This window comes from Scomber japonicus, chromosome 2 (assembly GCF_027409825.1).
Source record: "Scomber japonicus isolate fScoJap1 chromosome 2, fScoJap1.pri, whole genome shotgun sequence".
NCBI lineage: Eukaryota > Metazoa > Chordata > Actinopteri > Scombriformes > Scombridae > Scomber > Scomber japonicus.
The window spans coordinates 5,299,188-5,326,091 of record NC_070579.1 but is presented as its reverse complement, the minus strand read 5'-3'; the positions used below and the strand labels follow the sequence as shown (position 1 = coordinate 5,326,091).

At 39.3% G+C, this 26,904-nt stretch overlaps 8 protein-coding genes across 8 annotated transcripts; 5 read left to right on the top strand and 3 right to left on the bottom strand.

Moving 5' to 3' along the window:
* Nucleotides 1–208: 208 nt before the first annotated feature.
* LOC128380649 (histone H4-like) lies at nt 209–6,477 on the top strand. The gene is made up of 2 exons (XM_053340522.1): nt 209–322; nt 6,160–6,477. The coding sequence occupies exons 1-2, from the start codon at nt 209–211 to the stop codon at nt 6,475–6,477; spliced, it is 432 nt and encodes a 143-aa protein (XP_053196497.1).
* Nucleotides 2,071–2,439, bottom strand: LOC128380561 (histone H2B 3-like). Its single transcript, XM_053340427.1, has one exon. It carries the CDS (start codon nt 2,437–2,439, stop codon nt 2,071–2,073), a length of 369 nt encoding a protein of 122 aa, XP_053196402.1.
* A 2,456-nt stretch (nt 6,478–8,933) lies between the features above and the next one.
* On the top strand, nt 8,934–9,360 carry LOC128380639 (histone H2B 1/2-like). The gene has a single exon (XM_053340514.1). The coding sequence runs from the start codon at nt 8,937–8,939 to the stop codon at nt 9,309–9,311; it is 375 nt and encodes a 124-aa protein (XP_053196489.1). The 5' UTR covers nt 8,934–8,936; the 3' UTR covers nt 9,312–9,360.
* Nucleotides 9,361–11,278: 1,918 nt separating this feature from the next.
* LOC128380590 (histone H2AX-like) lies at nt 11,279–26,891 on the bottom strand. Its single transcript, XM_053340461.1, has 3 exons — nt 26,509–26,891; nt 20,948–20,966; nt 11,279–11,665 (listed from the first exon to the last, which is right to left on the bottom strand). Exons 1-3 carry the CDS (start codon nt 26,886–26,888, stop codon nt 11,279–11,281), a joined length of 786 nt encoding a protein of 261 aa, XP_053196436.1. The 5' UTR covers nt 26,889–26,891.
* LOC128380543 (histone H3) lies at nt 11,995–12,424 on the top strand. The gene has a single exon (XM_053340404.1). The coding sequence runs from the start codon at nt 12,014–12,016 to the stop codon at nt 12,422–12,424; it is 411 nt and encodes a 136-aa protein (XP_053196379.1). The 5' UTR covers nt 11,995–12,013.
* LOC128380554 (histone H2B 3-like) lies at nt 17,297–17,772 on the top strand. Its single transcript, XM_053340413.1, has one exon. The coding sequence runs from the start codon at nt 17,303–17,305 to the stop codon at nt 17,669–17,671; it is 369 nt and encodes a 122-aa protein (XP_053196388.1). The 5' UTR covers nt 17,297–17,302; the 3' UTR covers nt 17,672–17,772.
* Nucleotides 19,666–20,019, bottom strand: LOC128380569 (histone H4). The gene has a single exon (XM_053340438.1). The coding sequence runs from the start codon at nt 20,002–20,004 to the stop codon at nt 19,693–19,695; it is 312 nt and encodes a 103-aa protein (XP_053196413.1). The 5' UTR covers nt 20,005–20,019; the 3' UTR covers nt 19,666–19,692.
* LOC128380601 (histone H1-like) lies at nt 24,637–25,254 on the top strand. Its single transcript, XM_053340471.1, has one exon. It carries the CDS (start codon nt 24,640–24,642, stop codon nt 25,252–25,254), a length of 615 nt encoding a protein of 204 aa, XP_053196446.1. The 5' UTR covers nt 24,637–24,639.
* Nucleotides 26,892–26,904: the final 13 nt, after the last annotated feature.

Below are 26,904 nucleotides of genomic sequence, written 5' to 3'. Positions count from 1 at the left end.
CCACTTTCATTATATTTTACAGATCGTGTTGTAAATCCTGATTATTTCAGTTGGGGGCGCTAATGCACAAAAACGTTCCACATGGACAGGAAATCTAAAGAAGGAGAAAAGTACCGCCTCTGTCTTCAATCACGTCCTCAGAACAGACATAAATGCTTAGGTTTTGGACTCGTTAAGCACTGCTGAAGAAAATCTTTAAACAGTAAATATGAGCGGAAGAGGCAAAGGAGGAAAGGGACTCGGTAAAGGAGGCGCTAAGCGTCACCGTAAAGTCCTCCGTGATAACATCCAGGGAATCACCAAACCCGCCATCCGCCGTCTGGCTCGCCGCGGTGGTGTCAAGCGTATCTCCGGTCTGATCTACGAGGAGACCCGCGGTGTGCTCAAGGTTTTCCTGGAGAATGTCATCCGTGATGCCGTCACCTACACCGAGCACGCCAAGAGGAAGACCGTCACCGCCATGGATGTGGTTTATGCTCTCAAGAGACAGGGCCGCACTCTGTACGGCTTCGGAGGTTAAACACTCATCCTGATCCCTGAATACTGAAACACAAAGGCTCTTTTAAGAGCCACACACTGCATCTGGAAAGAGAAAGTCCTACAGTTATGGTGTTTTTTTTTAATTGTTGAGCTAAAATGAGATTGTCTCAAACACGAACAACTTTATGCTTTTGCTTCTGTTCATGTCCAAAGCCTATTTTCCAGTTTAATAAGAATATATAACTATTGTAAAATTTTTTTTGCTGAAGGACTGAATGGATATTGTGAGAATTTGAAATAGGAATTTGTACAATAATGGAACATTACAGTACATACATAAATGTGGTGATATTCCTTTATTAATCCCACAATGGGAAACCTTGCATTATTACAGTAGAAGCAATAATAAAAATAACCCTAATAATATTCAAAATAAGTAGACTTTTTGTTTTTTACTTTTTAGAATATACATGAAACACTATTGCCCAGGGTGAGGGTTACTGGGAGCGGTACAGGGATGGATTGTCACTTCTTTTGTAATCTTTTTTCTAATAACTGTACCTCTCTAATTTCCAAGAAATGTATATCTTTGATATTTTGATTCAAACTCAAAATATCAACATTTTGATTATCAGTGGTTAAACCTGATCCTGATCCACAAAGGCTCCTCGAGCTGTCCTGTTGAACAGGCACACTATGACCAGGGCCTAGAAACGCTGTAATGCTTCAGTAGCTATCAGAGTTATATAACTCACGGTGGATTATCACTCAATAATGGCGCACAAATCATAGAGTACTATTTGAGTAACATTTGCCTAAGTGATAGAGAAAGCATGGTTTTCTGTGTATGAAAGACAGGATCCTTTTATAAGCTCTAATGACATTTATAAAGCCTGACAGTTTCCTGAATTGGAGCACATTGTCTATAGAAATGTCAATATGATAATTATAAATTAGTGACTGGAATATGTATTTGTGTGTTAAAGTCCAGAGAAAAAAATGACATGCAGTTAGTTATTGTTTTACAGTGTCAGAGGTTGACCTCATCAATAATTACATAAACCTTGTACTTATGCCTGGTTGATAGTGTAGAGTGAGGGGTAATGTTATGTATATCTTGAGTTTCTATTTTGCTTTCCAGGTTTAAACATGCTTATAAAGGGTCAACATGTTTTTAAAACAATCCTTCATTTAGTAGATTCACAAGCTCTCAGTTGATCCCCATTAAAGTTTAGACTGGTGGTCTGTGATTGTTGATTAATTATGTGAGTGTTTATTGAAATGTTGTATTTTGTAGATATTTTGTAATAAATTAGTCATCAGGAGTACAAATAATATAGTTTAGTGATGTTCAGGAGACTGAGGTTTATACAGGTCAGTAAACATGTTTTCTAGACAATACTAGGTAGTGTGATGTAACTTCTGTTGTAGTATTGAGCAGATACTGCAAGAATTATAATGATCCACATATACAGCCGTTAACTCATAACATAGTACAACACAAATAGATGATGGCAGGAATAAAGCTCTCCAGTGAAAGTGTGGGTGGTCCTGAAAAGGACCTTTGAGTTGTTGGTGTAACCAGCAGGTTTACTTAGAGCTGGTGTACTTGGTGACGGCCTTGGTGCCCTCAGACACGGCGTGTTTGGCCAGCTCACCGGGCAGGAGCAGACGGACGGCGGTCTGGATCTCCCTGGAGGTGATGGTGGAGCGTTTGTTGTAGTGAGCAAGGCGGGAAGCCTCACCAGCAATACGCTCAAAGATGTCTCCAACAAAGGAGTTCATGATGCCCATGGCCTTAGAGGAGATTCCGGTGTCGGGGTGGACCTGCTTCAGCACCTTGTACACGTAGATGGCGTAGCTCTCTTTCCTGGTCTTTCTCTTCTTCTTGCCGGTCTTGGTGGCCTTTGAAACGGCCTTCTTTGAACCTTTCTTCGGGGCTTTCACTGGATCAGGCATGATGAATTACGTAAGTTCTCACAAACGAATAATAATCACGAATTCAAGCGGACACTAAATATCCACCTGATGCAAATTTTACTCCGCCATTGCTCAGACAGGATTGGTTAACTCGTTGCTAGTGAGCATGCGCAAGATTCTTCTCTGCGGACGTAGTAGAAGACACGCGGCACGATATTAACTTCGGGCGCTCAATTTAAAATTAGCCCTTCATTTTTATTTTTTAAACAGTTTTTAATTGGACATGATCTTTAATTTCAGCATGCGATTTGATAAATAACATCAACCATAACAGATAATTATTAATAATAACAACCAACAACTGATATTATATTATTGACACAAAATAATGACAAACGTGTGATATCGTCGGAAATCAGTTAATAGAAGAACATATCTTTAGTTGAGCTGACTGTATTTACACGACACAACCGGTTAGTACCATCTTGTGTGACTCTCCTAAACACACACTGCATAATCATCAGATGCAAAATATGGCGCCCTCTATAGGCCTTGAGCTGTAATAGCATGCAATAGCCAATCTTTAACAAAAAGTATAATGATCTATTTCATTAAAATCAACTTCAAACTAATTGAAAGACCCCAAGTTCACAATGACAGAATATATGTTGTCTTATGTGTGTCAGGACTCAACAAAACCTCTTCACATCCATATTTGACCATAATAATTTGTATTATTTCTTCAGTTTTTCAGGCCGGAAGAAAAAAATCCTCTTCATTGACTGAATGTATGAATAAAATCTCAGTTTGTTAAAGAAAACTCTGCTAATTTCTCTGTGACTAATCTGTCTGTGATGCCTTTGTGGGTTTATGTGTGGGTGGGGTTAACTTCCCTCTCCCTTGCAGGTGAAGGTTACCTTGGCCCAGTGCCACTGCAGTTTATATGGGATTCCTTCTCCACTCAAGGCTAGGCTGTGCAAGAGCTCAGACCTCCTGGTTAACCCTCTCCCCTTTGCTTCTTCCCTCACGTCCCATCTTTGGTTTGGTTTTTGGTTTCCAGAGATGCAGTTTTAGTTGTAGTTATTTTGCATTCTGCACTTATACAACACCCTCAAACACATACACCCATGTTCATTTTCTCCACAAGCTTTGAATGAATAAATCAATTGAATAAACGAAGACAGAAAAAAATGTTTTGTTAATTCTTGAAAGAAAACCAGCTTTATTCATTCTGTTAACACCAAATGTATACAGTGTTTTGACATAGTTATTGATAGTTTCAAAGTGAAGAGAGCAAACATATCTGTACTATCTATATTGCATTAAAGTGGAAAAGAAACAACTCACAAATGCATCAATGTAAATGTTGAACTAAGTAAGAGAAGTTAACATTTTCACCTCAAGAAATGTCAGAAAAATGAAAAACTCAACTCACAATCATGGAGACAAAGAAAATGAAGGATTACAACACAGAATCTGACACATGAAGACTTATTTCTATTCGAGTTTACAGAACTCAGCTGTGACTGCATAATCATACAGAGAAACTCCAGCATACAGAGGTCTGGGGAATTTGGTCTGGACTATGTGGAGAAGAGTCATGTTTTTTAGAAACGCTGTAGAAGGACAGAATACCTGCTCTGCGGTCCAGGTACACCCCTACTCTGAGCAAGGGAGGGACTGAGCTTTGAAGAGTTATGAAACCATTGGACCAAAACTGATAATCTTTAGAGTCACAATATAAAGTCCAAGACTGCTTAGATAATTTAAATGAACGTGAAAAGGAGTTTGCTCTATCCTTGTATGTGATGGCTAAATGAACTGGTCCTCTGCTCCACTTCACCTCCCAGTAACAACATCCAGTCAGAGTCTCTTTACTCAGGACCTGAGGCAAAAGAGTTAATCTGTCAGGGTGATGAGGATAAGACTGATATTCTTTAGTGAATTCTACTTTTCTGTTTCCTGCAGATAAACACAGATGCCCATTCACTGTGTTTGGATCCAGTGTGATCTCCCGTTTATATTTTAAGAAGTCGGCTCTGGTCACAGGCTGTGGTTCTAGCAGTAAAACTTTGGGGTCGGCCACTGTCATTGCTATGTCTGGCCACTCCTCCCTCAGTAAGTTCTGGACTTCATCACTGATGTCTGACATAATTGTTGTCACCTCCTCAAAGTGTCTCAGAGGATGTATGTATTTGCAGGATGTGTCTGTAGGTTCTCTGAGTTGTGATAGTGAGGGGGTTGCTGTGTAGAAACTGGTTGTGATCGTCTGTGTGTGAGAGCTGCTTCAGTTCAGCCTCTTTCCTCTTCAGCTCAGTGATCTCCTGCTGCAGCTTCTCCTGAAGCTCTTTGACTCGACTCACTTCAGTTTCCTGCTGGTAACTGGTCTGTAGCTGCACGTCAGAGCTCCTTTTCTGGACGTGATAGATCAGCTCAGTGAAGATCTTCTCGCTGACCTCCACCGCTTCATCTGCAGAACAATTGATGTCCTCCACCTCCTGTTGAAGCAGCTTCACCTCTTTCTCTATTATTTCAATATTAGTTCCTATAGTGTTCAACAAAAATAAATAAATAAATCTATATCTGTTACATTTTTACTAAATGTTTGAACACTAACAGATTAATGAAGCTTCTTATTTGAAACCATTGACATCTGTAGTTAAACATAATATTACAAACTGAGTGTAAAGCATTCAAACACACTTGCATAACTGTAACATTGGTCTCAACTGCACTATTTTGCCTTTCCATGTGAAAACCCCTCTTGAAAATCAGAGCTTTGGCAATATGCTGTGAAGTGGATTAAGTCTTATAGACTCACAAAGAAGAACAGATTTAGCCTAATTTTGTTTGGTTGTGTGGAAACTTTATAATATATAAAGTTTGACTTTTTCTGTGTTGTTCCAATGAAAACAAAATAATTAAACATGTGAATACCTAAACATGTGTTATTGCAAACATTTTCTGGGAGAAGTGGTGTATTATCTGACAGAAATGCAGTATTTTTGTCCATGATTCACACATACCATGCTGCCCTGCACACATGGTATGTGTGACTGTATTGATGCAAAAACACAATTTTTAAAAGAGTTTGAGGAGTTCAGTACCTAAGAAATCTTAGAAAAAGCTGTAAAATAAATAATACAAATATGTAACTAAAAATATGACTTTTAAAAATTATATATATAGGAGAGTTGAAAAATCAATGAACTTCACTGTGAAAATGGTTGGGTCAAAAGACCATCATTAACACAGTTTACAGACCACATGATCCTACAGACATTAATATAAAATGTCTATCAAAGTAAGATGTCAGAGACAACAACTGTTCAGACAATAGAGCCGCATTTAAATTGCACATAAATCTGTTAATCAGTGGACTTGTTACAATAATTATTAAGCCTAGTTTATATACATGCAGAGGAAGCCACACAAAAGTCCAGCGGGTTAGGGTTAGGGTTTTATTGTGTAGAGCAAGGAGCCTTATAGCAGATTGTCACAACACACATTGTGAAGAGCAGTCATCAGAAATGCTCTCTGGGTGGAGAGAAGAAGAAAGAAAGAAAGAAGAGGCAGGGCAAGATCTGACCCATGTATTCAGATAAAATCCATGAAGCTCAACAAATTCATGCAATTGGTCAAATGGGGGCGCTAACGCACCACCGAATAAGCAACAGTCTTCAATCACGTCCGTAGACATCAAATAAATATGAGAGTCTCTCGCCATAGCGGTATTCACAAGCTTATAGCCCTAACTAGGACAACATGAGTGGAAGAGGCAAAGGAGGAAAGGGACTGGGTAAAGGAGGCGCTAAGCGTCACCGTAAAGTCCTCCGTGATAACATCCAGGGAATCACCAAACCCGCCATCCGCCGTCTGGCTCGCCGCGGTGGTGTCAAGCGTATCTCTGGTCTGATCTACGAGGAGACCCGCGGTGTGCTCAAGGTCTTCCTGGAGAATGTCATCCGTGATGCCGTCACCTACACCGAGCACGCCAAGAGGAAGACCGTCACCGCCATGGATGTGGTTTATGCTCTCAAGAGACAGGGCCGCACTCTGTACGGCTTCGGAGGTTAAACACTCATCCTGATCCCTGAATACTGAAACACAAAGGCTCTTTTAAGAGCCACACACTTCATCTGTAAAGAGATCAAATCCTACAGTGAATTCTAGTTGCAGTTAAACACACTGCTCAGCTGCCCCAAAAATGAGCAATATCATGCTTCTGGTTTCTAGTTTAAAACTAATTTTCCAGATAGTTCAGAATATAGAACTATAAAGTGTTTTTTGATATAGTACTTGATAACTGAAAGGATACTTGGAATGGGGAATTTGATTATCCCATGATTTTGTTGTAATCATGGGACAATAATGCACAGTTAGTCTAGACTACATAGATGTACACTTGTTTTGGTTGTAACTCTGTTAGTATTGTATCATAAAAGACAAACTGCCATTGAAACAGAATTGACCCAACTCTATGTTGTATGTTCTAAATTATGGAAAATGAGAATTGCAATGGTGATGCAACAGTGACATTGTAGTGACACATTCTTTCGGATCTCCGGAGGAGGAGAAACTTTGATAAAGCTTGTCCCTTCTCATGGAAGATACTGAACCTGTGAACAGGAGACAACTGAATTATAATTCAGACAAATATCCCCTTTCTTTCAATTTCAATGAAGATTATTTAAAAATGCAAATAGGATGAAGGATGGATGGATAGTTTTTGATAAATCACTCGTTTTGTAATCTTTTTTTTAATAACTGTACCTATAATTAACAAGATTTATAATATCTTGTTTGATATTTTGAACCAAACTATGATGAATGGTAATTTGGTGATTTTGGTGTGTATAGTATCATTAGACATGAATCAGCTCAGTCTGACTCTGTAGTAATATGTCATAGTAGTAATAGTTACAATTATAATGTGCAGAATATTGATGCTAAATTACGGTGGCCCTGAAGTGCCAAACACAACAGCAACAACATGGTAGGTACATACCATGTACATACCTTTACCAGTTTGAGTCTCTAATGCTGTTGTGTTTTGCACTTCTAGGCCACCGTACTAAATACCTCTAGAAGGATTTTTGACTTGAGGTATCTACAGACATTGTAATTAACATAATGTGTACTATCTCATCAAGGACATTTTCTTTCATTGATGTCTATTTCACATAGACTAAATCTATTTGAAATATATTTAAATACATATATTTATTTTAAATATGCAGTTTTAATGAGGTTTGGCTTCACTGGGTTTCAGTCTTAAAAAAGCATAATAATAACACTGACAATAATAATTTTGTCAACATCTCTATATTTTAATGGATTGTAGTTCTTCTTTGTATATTCTTCAGTAATCATTTTAACTGAATGCTCATTGTAATAACTGTTTTGCTAAAAAGAGAGTATGCTGCCAGTATTAGCAGAGAATGAGTTGATTTTAGACCATTGTGATCCATCTGTCTATAATATATGTTTTATATACAATTGTGTTGAAAGCTGCAGTCAGATTAAAGAGCACCAATACTGATCATTTACTGGAGATCAGGATTTAACCTGATATCATCAACTTCTTTCACTATATACTAAACATGGGAGATTGCCTGTATTTGCTGGGTGCTGATTAATGTGGAATACTTATGCTTACTATGAAAAGAGGCACAAGAGCACAAGTGGAAGCATTCAGGCTTATTACTATAAACTGGATGTTCTGTGGCTTTGTTCAAGGATTCGAGGATTAAAAGATACTTTAATATACCAACAACATATGCATAGACATGAGGAGGTACGAAATTAAGAACTGAGGCCCGGTCAAGCCAAGAGCAAATAAAATGACACCACAGTATATAAATATATAAATAACAATAAAAAATAATAAATGATCAGATCATGTGTGGATAAGAAAGAGTGCAGATGAACAACAGATGTTATAAAATGTGAATACAGTATCACATTCATCATTGTGATCTCAGTCTCAGCAGCCATTCAGCAGTCATTGGATCAAAGTCTCTGTTGTTAAATGTGCACCACTTGTTTATAAAATAGACAAGTACATAATCTGCATCAGCACTTGACTTTAAAATACGCTCTTTTTGCAATCTCTGAGCATCTTGATCTGTGGAGAGAAGCATTTCACTCCCATGTAAGCTGAGTGTGTTTTATGGACGTGACAAATAAATGTGATTCTGATGCTGTGAATTTATAAACTATAATGTCTCATGTAAAATATGCTGAGGCCTCTTTCTGATCTTTAGTATCAACGAGGCTTTATGTGTAAGAGTTGCTTACACTATTGAGGACTGTTGTTTTTTTCTTATTTTTCTTCTTCAATGCACAATTTCTCCTGCAACTGGTTTCCATGGAAACAGGATGGTCCACACAGTGAGACCCCTGCCAATGAACAGTGAACAACTCAGCCAATCAAAGGAGGGGGACTGTGCAGCACAATTTACATGTAGCCTCTATAAATACAGTGTCTCCTGATTGATGAATATGTTGCTACAGTCAAGTATTGTCATAGCAACATGCCTGAACCAGCGAAGTCTGCTCCCAAGAAGGGCTCCAAGAAAGCGGTGACAAAGACCGCCGGAAAGGGAGGCAAGAAGAAGAGAAAGACCAGGAAAGAGAGTTATGCCATCTATGTGTACAAGGTGCTGAAGCAGGTTCACCCCGACACCGGTATCTCCTCCAAGGCCATGGGCATCATGAACTCCTTTGTTGGAGATATCTTTGAGCGTATTGCTGGTGAGGCTTCCCGCCTTGCTCACTACAACAAGCGCTCCACCATCACCTCCAGGGAGATCCAGACCGCCGTCCGTCTGCTCCTGCCCGGTGAGCTGGCCAAACACGCCGTGTCTGAGGGTACCAAGGCCGTCACCAAGTACACCAGCTCCAAGTAAACCTGCTGGTTACACCAACAACTCAAAGGTCCTTTTCAGGACCACCCACTCCTTCACTGGAGAGCTATATTCTTGTTTCCTTACTGGCTGTACACAGAGATTAATGTTACACTAGTTTATCAGTTTCTAACTATCTACTATAATGTATTCTTAGTCTTAACTATATCCAAAGGTTATGTGTATGGAAATCAAATGTCTACATACTGTAAGTCAGCCTCCAATATAAAGTTACTGAATTAGCATCACATAAATATATAAAGGTGGGTGTGGCTCATCGAGTCCACATGTTTCCTGGGGCAAGATACTGAGCCCCAAATGTTCCAGATGGCTGTCGGTGAATGATTTAGTGTGTACGTGGTTGAATGTGACTGAGTGGTTGAAAAACTGTTAAATGCAGCCCATTCATATAAAGTCAGGTAGAGGATTAGGGATGTGCATGAGCCCATGTTTTCAGGATCGGTTAACCGCTGGGTGGTCCGAACGATTAACCGAATATTTGTTGCATGCCATCATTCATGAGGGCTAAATAGATCTTTTGAATTTAAAAAATCAATGTGATGACAATCTGCTATACAGCTCCGTGCCCACATCTGCGGTCGTCAACAGGGACAAATGTAGGCTGTTTAGTTGGTAAATACTTCACAATGTGTGTTGTGACAACCTGCTATAATGCTCCTTGCTCTACACAATAAAACCCTAACCCTAACCCGCTGGACTTTTGTGTGGCTTCGTCTGCATCATGTTCCCTCCAGTCAGCTAGCTAGCAGGCTAACTTACTACCGAGTCAAAGTAGCTGAGGGCAGGGTTATCGAGAACCACTACAATCTTACAGCTCCCTAGTGGCTGTTCATGAATCGTTGATAGGAGACTACACAGCTCAACTATTGATTCAATATTTTCAATGAAAAAACAAATAAATAAAAACGACCACAGCATTAAAGTCAAAGTAATCCCCATGAACAATTATTCAGTTATTAGATTTTAAAGACCCATCCCATGTCTAGATTGAGTTACAAAAAAACATAATACTGAAGTCAAATGTGGAACGAAAATACTCATCTGAACATTTTTAACATTTAGTGTAATGAAATAAACTCAAATTAAACATGAAGTACAAAAATGGGTAAACAAAATTACTAATTCTAAAACAAGTAATTATAAGTGTTGAATGTTTAAAATGTGGAAAACTAAATGTGCAAGAAAAACACAACAGCCTGTAATCAACATCAGTAAACTGCTTTACTTCTGTATTATGTTGCTTGATGTTCTGTATTAGTATCTTTAAAATGCAGCATATTGCAGGAAATAAACATTTTCCACAGTATAACATTGTGGTTATTGTATATCAACAGCTGCAATAGTTTTGTTGAATAGCCTTTAAACATTGAAGTTAGTTTATTTATGGAGGGGAAAAGCTCTCTGAGTCAGTGTTTGGCCCTTAAAGAGACCTTTGGTTTGTTGTAATGTTAGATTAGTTTAACCCCTGAAGCCATCACATCCATGGCTGTCATGGATTTTCTGTCATTATCATATCACTATTTTATTCTATAAATGTCAGTATTTCAGTTCAAGCAATTGTAAGCAGTGGAAACAATGTGACCAGAGCTGGGCAGAATCAAATACAAATAATTATATTGAACTGTAAAGGTTTTATTTATGGTAAATACATTAAAGAATGTGTTGAATGAACACAACTTGATTTGGAAACAAGGTTTCCAAAATGACACTACAACTACCTCCTGCTTTTTAAAATCCTTGTTTTAAACTATACCATGTACCAGTAGTCAGATTTCCAATTTAATAACATACATAAACATGTGTAAATATCAGTCTAATGATCGGTGTTGCATCGGTGTTAAAGACATTGTTTGTGTGATAGAAATATGAGGATATGAGCTCTTGATGAGAAGTGTGTGGCTCTTAAAAGAGCCTTTGTTGTGTTTTTTAGAGTGTTGCAGGTTCCAGATTTACTTCTTGGCGGGTTTCTCGGTCTTCTTGGGCAGCAGCACAGCCTGGATGTTGGGCAGCACACCACCCTGAGCGATGGTGACTCCGCCGAGCAGCTTGTTGAGCTCCTCGTCGTTGCGGACAGCCAGCTGCAGATGGCGGGGGATGATCCTGGTCTTCTTGTTGTCTCTGGCAGCGTTTCCAGCCAGCTCCAGGATCTCAGCGGTCAGGTACTCCAGCACAGCCGCCATGTAGACGGGGGCACCGGCACCGACACGCTGGGCATAGTTGCCCTTCCTCAGATGTCTGTGGACACGACCGACCGGGAACTGGAGCCCGGCCCTGGAAGAGCGGGTCTTTGCCTTAGCGCGGGCCTTGCCTCCGGTTTTGCCTCTTCCGCTCATTTTCTGCTTCTTTTCTAGAGAGAACTCAAAGAAAGTGTGAAGCAAACGCAGCAAACCCTCCTTTATATGTCCACGGAGCAGGCGGGGGGGCTGATGTCCCTCCCTCACAAAAGAGGCTTGCAGCAGAGGGGAAGCAACTTTCTTTGGCGCACTTTTTCAACGGAGTTTTGTCCAATAAGCAGCGGGGATCAGGCTCCTGCGGGCGGGGCTGAGCTGCAGGAGGAGCCGCTCACCAATCAGGACCCGGAGGTCTGAAGCAGCGTCACAGTTCCGCAGCAGCTCCGACACTTTAAGAGCAGCGTTTCCCCGCTTTTCAACACTATTTTCTCCTGATCAGAGAAACGAGAAGCAATGGCAAGAACCAAGCAGACCGCTCGTAAGTCCACCGGAGGTAAAGCTCCCAGGAAGCAGCTGGCTACCAAGGCTGCCCGTAAGAGCGCCCCGGCCACCGGCGGAGTGAAGAAGCCTCATCGTTACAGGCCCGGTACCGTGGCTCTCAGAGAGATCCGTCGTTACCAGAAATCCACCGAGCTGCTGATCCGCAAGCTGCCCTTCCAGCGTCTGGTCAGAGAAATCGCTCAGGATTTCAAGACCGACCTGCGCTTCCAGAGCTCCGCCGTCATGGCTCTGCAGGAGGCCAGCGAGGCTTACCTGGTCGGCCTGTTCGAGGACACCAACCTGTGCGCCATCCACGCCAAGAGGGTCACCATCATGCCCAAAGACATCCAGCTGGCCCGCCGCATCCGCGGAGAGAGAGCTTAAACTGTCTGCTTCTCCTTAAACCACAACGGCTCTTTTAAGAGCCACATCAATCCTCTAAAAAGCTGCTTCCTCTGATTCATATGATAAACGTCAAATTAAGTTGTATCTCTCACAAACATTGAATTCAGTAAGTTACTTGACACACTGTAATGACGCAGAATAATTTTATTGTTTTTAATCATCTAGCCATGGCTGTCCTCCTCTCACCCCATACAAATCAGGCTGTGTAATTATAATGACAAGAGTCCAATGAATAATGGATTCATGTGCAATTTAAACGCTGCTCTGTTTTGACTCCTCCTGATTAGATATTGTTACTTTTGAGATATTTTAATATTAATGTTATAAGTCATACATACCATAACTAAGTATACAAAGCACCAACTACACAATGAAGAATACTTGTCTGCATGCAGGGCAGCAGTTATATAGCCATACGCCTATATGTAGTGAACACACACAGAAGTAAAGTATGGATGTCTATTCTGAACATAAACTATACAGATAATGTGGAAAAGGTTATTTTATTTCTCAAAATGTTCAAAAGACAAAAGTGCAGAAAAAGAAAAACATTTATGTTTGAAAACAATGAAGCTAAACCTAACTTTGATTGTGGGTAGACGATAAGACTTCATCCACATTACAGCATAGTGTTCGACCTTTGATCTGTAAGTGAACTGATTTTCAAAAAGTGTTTTTACACGTGTCAGTATGGGAAGGCTTTTTGGCTGATATATACCCAGAAGTGAGGCATGAACTGCTATGAATCAGGAGAAATGTGCCAAACTCCACCTTGAAATGTAAAACTGTAAGCTTAAGAAAAGAGACATTAAACATTAAACTGTCCATTTGGAGATTTGTTTCAGGTTTTTGTGGGAAATTATATATTGGCTTTCTGAAGATTTAGGCTGTTTTTCTGTCATCTGTCTGGAACAGAGTTCTTTTTTTCTGTTCTGTCATTAATATGTTTATCCTACCTACTGTGTAAACTGTGTTAATGATGGTCTTTTGACCCAAACAATTCCTTTTTGTCACATTTCCTCAATAGATTATTTTGCATCTGAATAGCCTGCTCTACTTTGGAAATGTTTTTAGGGGCATTTAGTTTTAGCTCTGCCTTATATATCATTTTAAAAAGATTTTTAGTTACATATTTGTATTATTCATTTATTTATTTATTGTATCTGATTGCTTAGGTACTATCCAAACTCCACACCAAACTAGCATAGCATTATACATATATTGCAAAAGCAAAGTATTCTTGCAAATCTCTTTGAAAAAATCAGTTTCGGATCAATACAGTCAGACAAACCATCATTTGAATAAACTGATTGGAAGAAGCTGGAAGCCTTCAAGTCCTGTCTGCAGTGTGTGATGTCTTACTGTGAGAAGGAGGTGAGAACAATTATGTCAGACATCAGTGATAAAGTCCAGAAGTTACTGACCAACCCCAATGTTTTACTACTAGTCCCACAATGAGGACATTTTCAGTATTACAGCAGCATGTGGAGATTACAAATAGAAGAAAGAATAAAGAATAATAAAGTATGAAAACAATAACAATAATAGTAGTAATTAAAAAAGTAATTATCAATTATGGTTGTCATTCTTTGTTATTTGTCAAAGCATATGTTGAATTTAAAGATCATGTTGAATTAAAGCAGCTTTAACCCTGTAAGATATAGAAAAAACAATAGCATTTTTTTTTTACCTCTCAGATATTTTTTAGGAAGCCTCTGATGTAGAAATTTAAGAGTTTTCAATTTTTTACATTTTAGTAAGTTTTTAGGGAAATGTAATAATGTAATATGTTGGGCCTCATTGGGAGCAGGATTTCTGTATTTGCTTACTTAGTCCCATAACAGTATATACCATGAGTAATAATCACACAATAATCATAGTTTCATGAATGAGCATTTATTAATAAAAATACTGGGAAAAAATCGTATTTACAAAACTTCTTAGCCATGTTCACTTTCAATGTGATTTGAATGAAGGTTGTCTCAGTCTATGTTCATGTGCAGTGATAGTCCCAAAGACAGTTCTTTCCCTCTGAGAAGCACAGGCGAACATTGCACTTGCTACACAGTGTGTTTGTGTATCCATTATTGCAGTGTCTGCAGCGTCCTCTAGTTGTCTTTACTGGGAAATGTGCAGTCATGTCTTTGCGTACATCCAGTGGGGGGTGATTTGACCTCTTGGTTGGAGGACTCACATCTGTTGAGGATGGTCTCTTCTGAGGATCCAAAGATGGTTGCTCCCTCTTGGGTGTTGTGTTCAGCAGGATGAGCGAGGATGCAAGTTGTGCCTGAAACTGTCTCCTGTTCAGCATCTCTTTCTTAGTCATCTTCAGAGCTTTACAGTCCCGCTTGTAGAGGAGCCAGGCGTTAATTACAGCAAGGATGATGGTGTGCCAGAAGATGTAAATGTACCAACGGCGGGATTTCATGCGGAACTTGTACTTGGCAGCAAACGAGTCCAACAAACCCAGTCCAAGCTCAGATTTGGCCAGTTGTATTCTATCGAAACTCCCTTGGTCCACATCAATGTCACAGAGCATGCCAGAGATTCCAGTTCTCACCCGCAGTTTGAACCCCCATGGGTGTGACTTGCCTCGCAAATATTGCCTGATGTTAGTGAAGTTCCCCTTGAAAGGAATAATCATTTCATCCACAGAGCTGTGCTCTTCGGGTACCACCTGCAGGCATCTGTCCCTGAATGAATTCAACCATGGTCTGAGTTTCCAGAGTTTGTCCTTCTTTTCAATCCCTGACACAGTCGTGTTATTTGTAAAGTGTAATGAAGTCAATAGAGATTGGAATCTGTTGCGGGGCATCACATCAGAAACAGGGGTGTATCGTGTGTCTCTCTTCCAATACATACGAACTCCAGTCATTTGTGCTAGGCCCATCCTCAGGTACATGCCAAGCATCTTCTCAATTTCCTTATTATTGGTGTTCACAGATGTTCCATGTTTTTGCAAGCTGTACTCATTTGTGTTTCTTGTCAGAGCCTCAATCATGTCTTCTGTCACAAACTTTTTGAAGTACTCCAGTGGGGTGAGGAGGGAGATGGCACCATTGGTGATTTCTGAACCAGAAAGATCAGTATTGGGACTGATAAAATCCCTTTTCCGCTTTTTTGATCGGGGCTTGATGTCCACATCATCATCGATTTCACCTGCATCTTCATTCTCTGAGTCACTTGCATCAGAGTCATCTGAGCCCATGTCAAAATCGCTCTCTCCACTTTGGATTTCAGCAATCACATCCTGCACACTGAATAGATGATCTTTCTGCGCTGGTGGCATTCTGAAATGGAACAAGTAAAAAAAAAAAATGTGAATAATACATATAGATCTTATATTATAGTAGATAACCCAAAGACTGTATAGAGATAACCTAAAAGAATAGATAGGGTGTTAGACCATGTGTTGAATGTAGAGATCTACATAGAAGTATTATCATTTCAATGCAAATGCTAATCAAAATTCCACTACAGTCACTGATACTGTCTGGCTGGTGGATTATGCTCTCTACTTATCATACTAAAAGGAACTCATGCATCCCCCCAGAGCACTTTTACAGGTTCACATTCCAGATTATTCACACCTGTCACATCTGTCCCTGAACAATGCAACAGGCGTCCTCCTAAAAATATTCAGAGCCTGTTTTTCTCCTAATGCTACAAAGGACTACTTGGGCAATCACTCAGAAAAATAGCTTCATTTAGAAGTTAACAAACAAACAAAAAACACAAATACAGAGTTTCAAATACCACATAAAATATATTCATGTGTTTAACTATGGTCTAAAAATCTAACAGAAAAGCACATTTTGAACTTAGTTATCCAACTAATAACAACATAGACATAACAAGCTCTAAATCAAATGTGATTGTTTTCCAAAATAACTAAATATGTACATGTTCTAGACATTGTGATGAACACACAAAAACTTTACTTACTTAAATCTTGATAAATCCAGTCGTGCAAAAAAAGGAGATGAGCTCAATGGCAAGATTACAAGCAGAGTGAGTTACTTTATCTTGAGCCTGGAGGAATAGCTCAGGGCTTCTTCCCTTTTCTATTCATCGGAGGTGGAGCTTGGTGGACGGGGGAGGGGCAAAGGGAGGATAGAGGGATGATGTTTTGTTTTTGTTTTTGTTTTTTGGAGGGAGGGGGGGGGGTAAATAAGAGAAAGAAAGAAAACAGAGAAGGAAAGAAGGAATAAAAGAAAAAGAAAGAAGGAAGTATTTTATTTCGTTTTATTTTACTTAAATTTACTTGTGGATTCATGTGGGTGTATGTTTGTTTTGTGTTTTCAGTGGGGGGGGGGCGGTCATAGGAAGGATGTATGACAGTGGGGTATTAGTTGTGAGCTCGGCTTCCTTGGTAGTCTTCCACATGGCAGGGTTGGTTGTAGCGGTCTTCACATATTTGAGAGCTAGGGTTTGATGTCTGTAATCATTTGTATGTAATGGTTGAGAGTGAGTTCATGTCCAGATGACCAGACCCAAACACTTCTTCTATCCAATAGCATTGAGAGGACAAACACTAGGACCCATTAACTATGTAAATGTAGTCTTGAGGAAAAAACATAGAATTGTTTAAAAGTGTGCTTTACATGGTTAAAAGAAAAATCAATTAAACAGTAATAACGATGGGGCTGCTGAGTTTGGCGCCTACAAAACCAGATTCGTACATACTGTCTTCTACTACGTCCGCAGAGAAGAATCTTGCGCATGCTCAGTCTTGCTCGCAACAAGTCAACCAATCCTGTCTGAGCAACGGCGGAGTAAATTTTACATCAGATGGATATTTAGTTTCCAATCGACGGTACTGATGTTATTCGTTTGTGAGAACTTACGTTGTTCATCATGCCTGATCCAGTGAAAGCCCCGAAGAAAGGTTCAAAGAAGGCCGTTTCAAAGGCCACCAAGACCGGCAAGAAGAAGAGAAAGACCAGGAAAGAGAGCTACGCCATCTATGTGTACAAGGTGCTGAAGCAGGTCCACCCCGACACCGGAATCTCCTCCAAGGCCATGGGCATCATGAACTCCTTTGTTGGAGATATCTTTGAGCGTATTGCTGGTGAGGCTTCCCGCCTTGCTCACTACAACAAGCGCTCCACCATCACCTCCAGGGAGATCCAGACCGCCGTCCGTCTCCTCCTGCCCGGTGAGCTGGCCAAACACGCCGTGTCTGAGGGCACCAAGGCCGTCACCAAGTACACCAGCTCCAAGTAAACCTGCTGGTTACACCAACAACTCAAAGGTCCTTTTCAGGACCACCCACTCCTTCACCTGAGAGCTTTATTCCTGCCATCATCTAGTTGTATTGTACTGTGTTATGATGAGTAACAGCTGTATATGTGGATCACTATAATTCTTGCAGTATCTGCACAAGTTAAATAACACTACCTAGTATTGTCTAGAAAGCATAGCCTACTGATCTCTATAAACCTCAGTGTCTCCTGAAAAGCCCTAAACTATAATACTTGTACTTTTATAGCTTGGTGTGTTTGAACTTTATGATTATCTATAAAAATACATCAATAAACACCCCCACACAATGAATACTGGTCAGGTTGTTATGCTCCGGGCAATGTTCCACTTTATTAGTCATTTTTGGTTGGATGTGTACACTTGTGTTAGTAGAAATTCTGGACCAAACACAAAATCGTTACCTCACACTCTACACTATAAATCAGTCATTAGACAGTGAATCCACACAACAGGATGTCCATTTTTTGTTGGAACACTTTGATTTCTGGATTGTAACAGTCACTACCTTAAAATGATTATCATAGACAATGTGCTCCTGTTCCTACAGAAAACAGTGTCCGATTGTATAAATATCATTAGATCTTATAAAAGGAACCATGTCTATTATACACAGAAAACCATGCTTTCTCTATCACTTAGACAAATAGTACTCACTGTTCCATTAGTGATAACCTGAAGCAGGTACAGTGTGCAGAAGATCACTCGGCCCGCTGGCGATCAGCATGTGGTGTTCACGTGATGCAGTGTTCTGCACCTATCAGGTCTCTGATCACCTGGCTGATCAATTGTTATTGCTGCTCACAGAGAGAGGACAGTGAGTATCGGAGCAGTGGAGCCGCCGCAGTTTGGAGTGCGCTATCGTAGTTGGGACTTTTTGTATTCACCTTGTTCATATTCCTTGTGTGCGTCCATGAGAGAGTAAGTAAACAGTTGTTTATTTGTTGTTGATGACGTGTGTTGATGTAGCGGTTTATTTATATCAATACTTTTAAGAGCACGTCTGGTTTATTAATGGGTGACAGCGGTGTCATAGTTAATTGTTTATTTCCTGTTGTCCAATCGGGATGATAAATAACTCACGGTGATTAAGGGACCGTCACTCAATTGTTTTCAGTGGTGTGCGTTTAATAATTGCATTATTTACTGTATCAATATTATCTTTATTGATATTATATATTGTGTGTTTTATGCCACATTTTATGTTTAATAATCATGCATATAATTCATTTCTGTTTATGTTTCTTTTAATTCTCTGTGTAGCAACCACGCAAAATACATCCAAGCACAAGATAAATAAATGAGTGGCATGGGCATAAGTGTGTGAGTCCTTGATTGACATTATCAGACAGCATCACAACTGTTCTGGCAGGACAGCCTGTGGAGATTGTGGAATCATTCCCTTCATTCAGATATCTTTATTCATCACCTCCTTTACATACAGTGTTCCTAGGCCCTGGTCATTTTACCGGACAAGCAGCTATAAACTAGCTGAAGTCTGCAGTCAAATCAATCATTAGTATTTCATGTATACTACTAATTTGATATATACATATTTCACTTTAATCTGTGCAAATAGAATATCACTGCTGGTATATTACCAATCAATAGTCTTGTAAATAATGTACTATCAACACTATTTTTATTATTTTACTTAGTTTGTATCTGAATTGTTGCTCTTCTACTCTAATAATGCAAAGTTCCCCATTGTGGGACTAATATAGGAATATCTTCATTCTATTTGAATACCTACTGTAATATTTGTCACTATATTAATTTAACTTCAGTATCAATGAGTACATTTAAACACTTAATTCTACATTTTGTATTATATTGAAAATAAGGTATTTGAACATGAATGGAGCCATATACACACATTAGTCAAACTATAAAATTATTCACTGTAGGATTTTCTCTTTCCAGATGCAGTGTGTGGCTCTTAAAAGAGCCTTTGTGTTTCAGTATTCAGGGATCAGGATGAGTGTTTAACCTCCGAAGCCGTACAGAGTGCGGCCCTGTCTCTTGAGAGCATAAACCACATCCATGGCGGTGACGGTCTTCCTCTTGGCGTGCTCGGTGTAGGTGACGGCATCACGGATGACATTCTCCAGGAAAACCTTGAGCACACCGCGGGTCTCCTCGTAGATCAGACCGGAGATACGCTTGACACCACCGCGGCGAGCCAGACGGCGGATGGCGGGTTTGGTGATTCCCTGGATGTTATCACGGAGGACTTTACGGTGACGCTTAGCGCCTCCTTTACCGAGTCCCTTTCCTCCTTTGCCTCTTCCACTCATGTTTACTGTTTAAAGATTTTCTTCAGCAGTGCTTACCATGTCTAAAACCTAAGCATTTATGTCTGTTCAGAGGACGTGATTGAAGACAGAGGCGGGACTTTTCTCCTTCTTTAGATTTCCTGTCCATGTGGAACGTTTTTGTGCATTAGCGCCCCCAACTGAAATAATCAGGATTTACAACACGATCTGTAAAATATAATGAAAGTGGAAAGAGCTGTTACCAGTTTTGAAGTGTAAACTGAAGACAATGAAATGTAGAAAATAACAGTAGGGTGGATTGGGTTATTATGGGACATTGACTAATGTGGGACAGCTAAGCTCCAGTGCATCTATCTCTTTTTCTATTCATTATTTTAAAGCTAACTAATATATGCGTACTGTGTAAATTATATTGTTTAAAATGTCACGTGAACATACAGACTGCTAGTTTTTTTAACTTAAAAACTATGAGTACACACATTACAGAAAGTGTTGGCAGATAAGGCTGCTTTCTATAAATCAAAGTATTTCTAAGCCTTAACACGAGTGTTCCACGTCACAGTAGGGAATATTATTAGAAGTGCCTGCCATGTTCCTTTTCAGTACAATATCCAAAAATTGTCGTCTGATTTAACAAGCAAACAACATCAGGGATTTCATAATGATATACGGGTCATTTCAGAATTGCGGGTACATTTCAAGTTTAGACAAAAATAAGAATTATTTTCTTTTTTTTTCGTTAAACCTTTTTCATTCTCATAGAGAATACTTTAAATTTAACACTTCCAGCATTTGCCAAGCTTAAACATGTAAGATTTCAAATATTTAATCTGAAAATCATCGTACTAACAGTAACATCAGTCAACTCTGTTACAGACAAATTAGGGTAGATATTTATAGTACTGAAATGTAATACATTTTAAAACTATGTCTTCCCTAAGAGAACTTTTGTCTTTACATCCACTAATTCAACTTTAAGTTTTCTAAAATAAAGACTTTTTTTTCAGGAGTAAAAACATTGACACATTTAATTGGAAAGTTGCCATTACAGTTTGCATTTTCTCTAAATATAGCTCCAAAAGTGAATGAAATGCTTTGAAATTCCATGTACGGAGAATGTTAGTTATGATACAACTTCTGGTTAATTTGTCAACAATAAAACATATTTAATGATCATTTTTTGAAACAAAACTTCAAAGAAACAGAGTTGACGGTGATGTGAACAGAGTTGACATGAATAACATAGTTGACAAACCATGCGTAAAAGACCAAAAACAGTAACATTAAAACTTTTAAAACCATCTTTTTTAAATGTAAAAACATTTCATAGCAACACTGAACATCTGAAAATAATAACATTTTGACTCTGTTAGTCACCGTCAACTCTGTTATCATTAAAATCTTGACACATGTAACAGAGTTGATGATAACAGAGTTGACATTTTCAACCATTTTGTGCCTTAACTCCAAGTGCTAGCTTAAAACCAGATACCACATGTCATGAATAAAACTATAATTTTATGAATTTTCATCATATAATTGTTTTTTTTAAAAATGACGGACAGATTCACTAGAATATCATAGTAACAGATTTGACATATAATTAATCTACTGCTGGTGTATTCTCAACATTTTGTACAAATTAATGAGAGAGAAAGTTTAATATACATTAGTTCCCTCCAAATCTTTTCTGCAAGAGGAAGTGACATCACTGGGTACAAGTCACATGTTTTTATTTGAATGCTGTAGGGTTTTTTAATATGTTTTGTAACAGAGATAACAGAGTTGACCGGCTCATAGGGACAGATAAAAAATATATATTTTTAATGTTGAAATCCTGTGTATTACAGAAAATAAATACTCTGTGCAATTGATTGTATGAGTATTTATAGGATTAGCACAAAAAAACTGTGAATTATACTTAATAATTTCATGTTAATTCAAGTTGAACGTGTGAATCACGAGCTGAAGACAGTCAATAATTGGTGGGGTGGGAATCATTTAATGAATATTTTACATATAAAATGTGCCCAAAATACACACCTAACATTATTATTGGTGAACATTCAATATAATTAGCAATCATATTCAAAACAGATCCAGGAAAGATTTTTCTAGGGGGAAATAACCAAAGTTTTTTCTCGGAGACGCGAAATGTACCCGCAATTCTGAAATGACCCATACACATTACCCTGATCTACCCTATAACAGCAGCCTATATGCAGTGTGTCATTCAGTAAATGTTTGTATCAGAGTACTGAGACATGTTAGATGTGATGGGTGAAAAATAACATTTGGAAATATAATATTATGAGATTGAAGTGAATGTAATGTGTATTGTATATGAGTGAGAGAGGGTCAATGGGAGCCTCTGGCCTTGTTGCTGCATCACTGTGACTCTATCATCCTACCTGTCCTCCATCTGGTTTGCACAGTCCTCAACTTTCTTTACATTGTTGTTTGAAAGTCAGAAAGCTTTCACTCTCACAGAGTAATGAAGCCAACAGAGTTGCAGATTACACAAATAAAAACAGGTGTAATTAGTTTCAGAGCAATTCAATCAAAGGCGAGGAGAGACTTGCTCTGCATCAGTAACTCAGGGTGTCTCTGTAACCCAAAACCTCTACAACACACTTTACCAACAAGATCATCTTTGTCTAATTATGTAACTAAATAATCCTGTTGCATATTTTACAAAGTCAAACAACAGAAGATGGTTTCACAAACTGGATGAGAATGGGTTTTGATCATTAATCTCTACACTGTGAACTTGATTTGATACCAGAGGAACATTTGAAGCTTTGTTTCTGTAGCTTTAGCACATTGGAGGTGAATATGCAAACACTAGTGATGTGATGATGTGATTAGTTAACGACTCCATGACGACTCATCTTCATCTCCACAGTAAAGAAAGCAGCTCAACCTGCCTGAAAAAGTGAGAAAAGACTACAGTGTTCCCATCACTTAAGGTGATAACGACTCAGAGTCTTTCAACCACCTTTCAAATGTATAAAACCTTCAAACCAGAACTTGTTTCCCTGAAGCTCGTTCTCTAACAGAAATGAAAAACAAACTCTGTAAACTGTGAATTTAAGTTGAAACCTGAAAATATATAAAATGGTTTAAGACAAAGAACTCAACTGACAACATGTTACAACATTACTGTCTGCAACATGAATGAAACAATTTGACAATGATGCACTGAGTGGAAATGACATAATATGAGGTTAATTATATGTGCAACTTACATTACATTAATGAGACTAAAGATAGCAGATACATTATAAGTGTTGTGTGTTTACAGGACGACTGTTTTAAAGAGTTTGGAAGAACAACTCTTCTGAGAGGATTTATCTGAGGTTATTGAAATTATTCTAAATGGAGAACTTTCAGAGAGTGATGATGAGAAAAATGTCAACAATGAATTCATGTTTTAGGTTAATTTTACAGACTATGATATTTATATATATATATGTCAAATGTAATACAAATATATCAAATGAAAAACACACGTACACATTAGACATGTACTTTACAAAACTCTATTTGACTTTAAATTGGCTGTAAAAAAAAAAAAAGAAAAAACGAACTAAGGGAGAAAACGGATTTATTTGATTATTTAAACTCAATCATGTTTTGAGTAAGAACAACACATTGTGATCTATCCATGTGTATAATTAATATAGAGATAATAAAAATAACCATTAATGGCAAAATCAATTATAACATTGACATTTGACACAAAATGTCCTCTATAGTGTACATAAAGAATATAATTAAGAGGTAAAAATGCCTACACATATACATTTCTACACTAGAAAATATATTTTTTTGTGCTGAATATGTGGATTATTAAATAAGGTTTATTTTAAAGGGTGTAAATAGAAAACAATGATTTATATATTTAAAGATATTTTTCAGCACTGATATGAAGACAAATGGTTCTAGATTACTGGTCTGACATTGATTTGTGAATGTTTGTTCATTAACAGAAGACATTGACTTTATTGTATTCATATATAATACATTTTATTTAAGACTTGATTGTATTTCTATGAAACAGTCCTCAGAATAACAGAAGAAATGTTGAGAGCAGCTCTGACAGGAAGTCTGACTGAACTGCACCATCAGTCTAATCAGTGTGTTTGCTGCATCCAGAAAAGCTTCTTTTTATTACACACTGATCACCAACACATGGTTGATTTTATTTGAAGTCTGTCAACAAACATGTGAGGCAGCTGGAAAACTGCTTTTGGTGGAGCTCGGATGTATTTTACAGCATTTTAGGAGAGAAATGAGAGAGAAAAGCAGCTGAGCAGTGCCGTCCGTGGTGGTGAACAGGTGATGTTTAGTTACTCCACAAACTAAATGCAGAGAGCATCAGAGCTCTACATGACTCCATTATGAAGAGAAACATGTCCGCTATCTGCTGTCTTCACTGTCAGCCTTCAGCACTTCTCCCAACACTCATTTTTTACACTTTTGTCACTAACAGAAAACACAAGTGGCAGACATTCACCCTGCTCACAGGAGCCAGCAGCGGGACTGAGTCTACACGGTTCTCATGGTGTGTTTAAGTTCCGCCTCCTGCTTCGGAGAGATCAACAGTCTGATTTCATTCTCTCGACGTGTTGTACCGAAACTCAAGAGGTAATAATGGCAGAAGTGGCTCCAGCTCCCGCCGCCGCCCCGGCTAAAGCCGCCAAGAAGAAGTCCGCAGCAAAGCCCAAGAAGACTGGCCCCAGCGTCAGCGAGCTCATCGTTAAAGCTGTGTCCGCCTCCAAGGAGCGCAGCGGAGTGTCTCTGGCCGCCCTCAAGAAGGCTCTGGCTGCCGGAGGCTACGATGTAGAGAAGAACAATGCCCGCGTTAAGACCGCCGTCAAGAGCCTGGTGGCCAAAGAGACTCTGGTCCAGACCAAGGGGACCGGGGCCTCCGGCTCCTTCAAGATCAACAAGAAGGCTGAGCCCAAGCCCGTAAAGAAAGCCGCTCCTAAAGCCAAGAAGCCCGCCGCCAAGAAACCTGCAGTGGCTAAGAAGCCCAAGACCGCAGCCAAGAAGACAGCAGCTGCTAAGAAATCCCCCAAGAAGGTCAAGAAGCCCGCAGCGGCCAAGAAAGCAGCCAAGAGCCCCAAGAAGCCCGCAGCCAAGAGCCCGAAGAAGGCCGCAAAGAGCCCCAAGAAAGTGGTCAAAAAGGCTCCAGCAGCCAAGAAGTCCCCCGCTAAGAAGGTGGCCAAGCCCAAAGCCAAGAAGGCAGCACCCAAGAAGAAGTGAGCTGACATCACTCTCAACACATCAACCTCAACAAAGGCTCTTTTAAGAGCCAAACACCTTTCCATAAAGAGCATCATCCTGATTACAACATGTTTACCACACAGTCAATGTTAAACTGCATTTAAACTGATATGAAGTCTATTTATTCATGACTGATAGAGTAGAGATATTTTAACTACTTAACATCAGTTTGACAGCTTCTTGTTTCTCCCAGTACTTCTTAAATTCACTTATGTGGAAAAATATTATTTATCATCCCAGTTTCTAATTCTAACTTCAGGTCAGCATCTCATAAACTGCACCAACTAGTGATCTTGTACCTCTTAACCTCCTGTGACCCTGGGGCCTCATTTGGGGACATTTTTGGTTGGTTGGACCTTATACTGCATAACTTTGACCACTTGTCCTTGTTAGTACCCTCCTGTGTGCCACTGAGTGCTAACAAAAGCAGGCATTGTGGCCAAATCAATCAGCTAGCTATTACAGCTAATTAGGAAGTACTCATTTGAGGGCATTTGGATTTCATTATAATTAGTGCAGGGATAAATATAAGAAACTATTGAGAATAAACCAACAGTTTACAAGAGTAGAAATAGTTCATGTCCTACAAATTAGTCCACATTGCTTTTGTTTTTTCTTCTTATGCGATACATTTCCAAGGCCCAATTCTGTTAAAAGCAGAAAGACTGCTTGTTGCAATAATACGGGAAACCTTTCTGAAAAAAGATTAAACAAATATGGTGCTTAATTATTGTTCATCTATGGCCCTACTAGTCCCACATATCTAGGAGAAATTGCCAGCTGACTTTTCATAGCCTGTTTTCTTCTATCAATCTGTTTTTCCAGTTCAAGTGCATGTGAGTGAGTAGCTGCCAACATAAGCATCAAATACAATTGTAATGTCTTGGGTGAACAGATTGGTTACATGTTCATTGTTAATATCCTATGTTTTAGTTTGACATTCATATAAAATTTTGTTTTTTCTGGTAGCATCATGTCAGTATTGTGCTTGCTTCTCAAGGTAAGCAGTGTGTGATGACATGAGGATATGTCTATAGTTACAAAATGTGTAATATCTTTAATTACAAACATTTTGATTTTAATTTAGTTCTATTGAACTCACAATATTGACCATCAGCATTGTATATACATTGTGTTATAGAAACATGAGGATATGAGCTCTTGATGAGAAGTGTGTGGCTCTTAAAAGAGCCTTTGTTGTGTTTTTTAGAGTGTTGCAGGTTCCAGATTTACTTCTTGGCGGGTTTCTCGGTCTTCTTGGGCAGCAGCACAGCCTGGATGTTGGGCAGCACACCACCCTGAGCGATGGTGACTCCGCCGAGCAGCTTGTTGAGCTCCTCGTCGTTGCGGACAGCCAGCTGCAGGTGGCGGGGGATGATCCTGGTCTTCTTGTTGTCTCTGGCAGCGTTTCCAGCCAGCTCCAGGATCTCAGCGGTCAGGTACTCCAGCACAGCCGCCATGTAGACGGGGGCACCGGCACCGACACGCTGGGCATAGTTGCCCTTCCTCAAATGTCTGTGGACACGACCGACCGGGAACTGGAGCCCGGCCCTGGAGGAGCGGGTCTTTGCCTTAGCGCGGGCCTTGCCTCCGGTTTTGCCTCTTCCGCTCATTTTCTGCTTCTTTTCT